We start from the raw sequence: 5534 nt of genomic DNA on the forward strand, positions 1-5534 counted from the left end.
TGATCTCATAGGCTGGCTTGTCTTTTCCAAAGTAATTTTTTTTTTTGGTTGGAAATGTGTTTGTTTTGTTGTTGTTCGAAGTGTTACATTAAAAAGAAAATAGTTATGAGGAATAATAAATACTTATATTTTGAATAAAAGATCATAAAAAAAAAAAGAGAAAAACTATTGGATAAATAAAAAATAAAAGTAAATACTGAACCATATCAAAATGTGACTAAACTGCAATTATTATCACTTACCTCAAATTAGATATAGGCCCTAGTTGACCCGGACTTTTAAAAGCTATTTTTAAGCTTCTAAAGCTCCAAAATGTTTATTGGGTAACTACTAAATTTTAAATTTTACCTTAAAAAATTATTTTAATAGAAGCCAAATTTAACAGCTTTCTATAAAAAAAAACTTCCTGAAAAGCTAAAAACAAAAGTCAAACAAGGTCGTCACGGATTCTATTTTGGGTCGGATTGACTAGAAGTTTGCTTGATTAGGCCACCCATCCCTTTAACTTTAACTTTTCCCAAATGGTCAAGATTTGTATGAAAAACCAGAAAACGTGACCAAGACTTTGAATAAATTTTCATTGTAAGATGATGCCCCCCCCCCTATGAGGGCACTAGTAACCCAAGTCTCTCTCTCTCTCTGATAATGGTTAGTTAACACTACTAGACCAAGTAATACTCTTCTTTATACTAGGTCTAGGAAGCTGCATAATAAGTACAAAACTCTTTGCTCACCAGAAAAGTTATTGCATGGGGCCTAAAAGGGCCCTCCTAATTTGAATCATGTTATGAATGAAGACAGCTTTTTTTCTTATTTTATTTGACCTCTTCATTTCCATGATATTTTGCTCGTTCCTTGTCTGCATGTATTTCATTGATGAGATGGGGTCTTATCCAGTTCTCTTCCACATAATCTGGAAGAAATGCGAAAAGCCATAAATTTCACCAGACTGATCCTTGTGTTGTTCAAGGATTTAAATAAGATTCCCAGCCAATTTTTTCAAGCTTTTCTGTTTTTAACAAGACTTCGTTTCGCATGTCGTCTTGATACTGACTCATTCTGCATGCACATAATTTAATCACACATTTACATAAGCAAATCCAAAAGTACATGACAAATAAAAAGGTCAGGTTATGTAAGGACAAGTGGAGGTGGAGAATCAAACCTTGATAGTAGGTCAGCATCCCCAATACCCAACATTCTTACTGCCAGTAAACCTGCGTTTGTAGCATTATTTATTGCAACCGTTGCAACTGGGACACCTCTTGGCATCTACAGGTCAGTCAGTGGTCAGTGCAAAAGAAACATTTAGGCTACTTCATCATAGACAACGAAATGAAATATCAGGCTAGTTCATTCACTCGTTTCAATCACAAGCATTCAGCAAGTGACGAGGAATCATATATATCAGTGTGCATGACATGGTTTTTTTCCAGGAAAAATTGTACATAATAACCCGAAAACTCAATCATTTCCACCAGAAAATACACATAAAAGACGATGATTGATTAAACAAAAAAACAGGTACCTGTACAATGGATAAGAGTGAATCAACTCCATCTAATGTAGAAGCACGCACAGGAACACCAATTACTGGCAATGGAGTAAGTGAAGCTACCATACCTAAAATTTAAAGACACAACCGAACCAACGTCAGAATGGCAAGAAACATATCAACAAGTATATAAAAGCATTGTTTATTTTGACTAGCCTGGTAAATGAGCTGCACCACCAGCACCAGCAATGATGACCTGAATTCCTCGATCTCGAGCAGCAGAAGCATAAGAAAACATATTTTCAGGAGTACGGTGTGCTGAAACAATCCGCACCTGCAATTTAATTTATATTTACATGAATACAATATGCCGAGTTGAATATACTAAAGTATATGAAGCCTAACACCTTGCTGTAATTAACAAACAAAATAACCTCATAAGGCACATCAAACATGGCCAAAATCTTTGCAGCATCCTTCATAACAGGAAGATCTGAATCAGAGCCCATTATGATCCCAACATGCGGTGTGACTACACTTAGCAAACAAGAAACAAATTAAGGCAATTTACGGTTAGCAAATATCATCAAAATTTATTTTACAAATTCTATTAGTTTGCGGGATTTCCGGGTTTAAAAAAAAGTTGATGAATTATGAAGCTACAGCTTTTGCTAAGTTTGGATTACACTTCTCTCTAGATTTGCATTAGAGATGATGAAGGAAAACTATTAAACATTCCAGGAAGCTACATTTCCAAGACAAATGGTAAATTATAAAAGCCCACCATTTACAACTAACCTGCAGACTGACAATCAGAACTTTCCTTATTCAGTAATGAGTCCAAACGTTTCTCCACATCAGCCTTTGATGCACCAACAATGGTGATATGACCCATCTTCCGTTGCTTCCGCATTTCTAGAAAATTATGATAGTACAAATAGACATTGGATATGAATCAGAAAGAAATGTGGCAAAACAGTGATCAGCAAAACATAAGGAGAATCCTACCTGGCTTGTCGTACCAATGAACGGTAGCCCCCGGTATAGCCAAAGCCCTTCCAATAAGTTGATGTGCTAAAAAGAAACCACGATCCCCTTCATCTTCACCAAGTAAATTATACATAATTGCAGCTGGAGTTTTCATCGATGGATCACCAAGGGGAAGACCAACAACAGCCCGCAAGTGTTGTTCATACTGTGAGGTGTAGCACGACTCTATTGTGTGATGACCACTATTATGAGGTCTAGGAGCCACTTCATTCAGTAAGATCTGATGAAAAAAAAAATGAGCATTATAAGTAAATGTAACACATTGCTTAAACTAAAACATAAGTTACATTACTACCTGACCATCCTCTGTCAAGAACAACTCAACAGCGAACACACCAGCACCTTCTAATGAACTAACAGCTTTATAGGCAACCTCAGTGGCCAGCTTTTGAATCTTCCATGACACATTAGCAGGTGACTTGACTATATGACAAATATTTTCCCTAAAAGAAGAAAAAAAATTCTCAATTATATGTGACTTGAGTAGTGCAAGTCAAAGATCAAGTATCATGTCAGTGCATTTCACAAGCTTTTGAAAATTAAAGCCCAAAGCCCCACATAAAGTATCATTAGTTTCTGAAAGATATGTTAATTTCAAATCTACAGCTTACCTGTGAATAGTTTCAACAACAGGATAACATAAGATGGAGTTATCTCTCCCTCTTGCAACAATGACGGCCAGCTCCTAGGGTAACATTGCAAAACAGTAAAAGAAGTCTTAGTCATTTTCAAATAACAAAAATCCTTTGAAACTTTTATATTGAACATTTTTAAAGGATAGCTCCAAAATAGTCTAAAATTTGTAGTCACAATAGGCCTATAAAATGTTTCTAAACTTATAAAATCCTAACCAATCGAAATGACTAACATACCAATAACACAGAAGTATTCCAAGCAGAAGATACTCTTGTAATTCCAATAGCAACTAACATGTTATCTGCAGGCTACCAAACCATACTTTTCTGCTAAAATCTCAGCTTAATTTTTTACAAAGTCCACAATGTAAAATTGTTTTCAGTGAATTAGATATACGTCCATCCTACCATTCATGAACCTAAACAATCAACTTACCCCCTCAACAGTAACCTTATTTACCATCTTGTTCCCTAACTTAACTAGAATTTTAATTTTCCAAGATCAGTAATTTAATTATGAAATTTCATGAAGTAAAATGCTTATTTACAACATCTGTTACGATGTTATGTTACCATCTTGTTCCCTAACTTAGCCAGAATTTTAATATTCCAAGATCACTAATTCAACTATGAAATTTCATGAAGTAAAAAGCTTATTTACAACATCTGTTACGATGCAGTTGAAACTAACCTTCACAAAAGGAGCCCATTTCTCCACATACAGACCATGGTCAAACCCTCCAAGAGCTGGGAAACAGAAAAAAAAAAAAGAATTAAATGCAAGGTATAGGCTCCATTAACCCAAATGAAACAAACAACATTTATTGTACTATCATGTCCTGCCAAGTATGAAGACAATGCACTACGAAAATTTCATAAGTAATTTTTTTTAATTAATAATTTTGAGATCAGTAAGCTAATCCTAAAACACGAATCAAGACCACGAATAATCATTTAAATACTAAAAAAATTATGTTACCAGCAACAGCAGCAGAAAGTTGCTCCTCACTATTAGCAACAGCATTTCCACGCCCATCATACGCTAACCTTTTACTCTTAATCATAAGAGGATAGCCAAACAGTTGCCCTGCTTTCTTGGCACCTTCAAGATCATCTATCTGCCTTTGTCATAGATTATTACAAACAATTGTCATATAACTGCTACAGGAAGAAAATGCATAATAGTTGCAAGCCATCACATGAATGAATCAAGAGTAAACACCTGCATAAACTCCGGAAGCGGAATATCATGCTTAGAAAAATGAACCTTCTGAAGATATTTATCCTGCCAGATGCATGAAAACAAAGTTAAGTTTGGTACCTAATAGCACATTAAGGAATGCCCCCTGATATTTCAACTTTTGTAATTCACTAAGCCGAGGAGACAAGAGCTCAACATTTCATGGATGTGACTGATTCTGCCTTATTCTAAAAGTACTTCCAAGATGGTAATACTAACACTGAAATAAGGTGAAACCAACCTGGATTATTCGAATAGTAGAGGCTTTGGGTTGGCAATCAACTCCTTGTTGCTCAAGTTTCTCCAAAGTTGCAACATTTACATGTTCAATCTCAACAGTTAATACTCCACACCTAGCTACCAAGAAACAAGATTAGCAATCAAACAAATTATTATACATACATAAATAAAAACTGGGATTAATGTACCTCTTAGCAAACTCTTCGACTGCAGCACTGTCATCAAAACTTCCAACCATATGTTGGTAAGAGAGAGCACTTGCAGGGCAATTCTGTTGAGGATCCAAAACCACAACTTTAATGGCCATTTGCGAAGCTGCTTGGCATAGCATTCGACCCAGTTGGCCTCCACCTAGAACACCAACAATGGTCTCAGACAAACCATGGACAGGCGACTCATCTTCCCTAAAAAAGAAAAAACAGAGCTTTAAAATGAACATAACATAGTTCACATACCAAATTGTCTTCAGTTAGAACTATTAAAAAAGTGCTAACCTGGGTGAAGAATCAGACAAGGCCCGGCAAGCCAAGACGGGATTACGATTCTGCGCAGGCTGTTTTGACAAGGAAAAAGAAGAAGAAGAAGAAGAAGAAGAAGTAGAGAGGGTTTGTTTTTGTGAAATGGTAGAGGAGCGGTCCATGAAAATGGTAAAAGAGGTTGCTTTTGCAGAAGTAAAAGACGGTCTATAGCACCGGAAATCCAAAGCAGTGTGGGATGGGCGAAGCATCTCTTTCTTCACAATGAACCGGCGAAAATGCGAGCTCTGCTCTGGGGAGTTGGGCCGAACTCGTTCTCACAGAGCAATGGCGGCTTTTGTTTTATTATTATTGCAGCAGAGGGACTGGACTGTGAGTGAAGAAGATAACGTGAGACT

General features: G+C 36.3%; 1 protein-coding gene across 2 annotated transcripts; it reads right to left on the bottom strand.

Moving 5' to 3' along the window:
• Positions 1-552: 552 nt before the first annotated feature.
• LOC133790712 (phosphoribosylaminoimidazole carboxylase, chloroplastic) lies at positions 553-5534 on the bottom strand. Of its 2 annotated transcripts, XM_062228455.1 has the most exons (15): positions 5155-5534; positions 4849-5064; positions 4662-4773; positions 4403-4465; positions 4160-4298; positions 3872-3927; positions 3157-3230; positions 2841-2988; positions 2504-2765; positions 2294-2410; positions 1930-2027; positions 1712-1829; positions 1529-1623; positions 1166-1272; positions 553-1059 (listed from the first exon to the last, which is right to left on the bottom strand). In XM_062228455.1, exons 1-15 carry the CDS (start codon positions 5385-5387, stop codon positions 966-968), a joined length of 1932 nt encoding a protein of 643 aa, XP_062084439.1. In that variant the 5' UTR covers positions 5388-5534; the 3' UTR covers positions 553-965. The 2 variants fall into 2 exon arrangements, with proteins under 2 accessions (XP_062084439.1, XP_062084441.1); XM_062228457.1 differs by lacking the exon at positions 5155-5534 and having other exon boundaries at positions 4160-4302; positions 4849-4870.

The sequence above is a fragment of the Humulus lupulus genome, chromosome 7 (genome assembly GCF_963169125.1).
Source record: "Humulus lupulus chromosome 7, drHumLupu1.1, whole genome shotgun sequence".
Classification (NCBI taxonomy): Eukaryota; Viridiplantae; Streptophyta; class Magnoliopsida; order Rosales; family Cannabaceae; genus Humulus; species Humulus lupulus.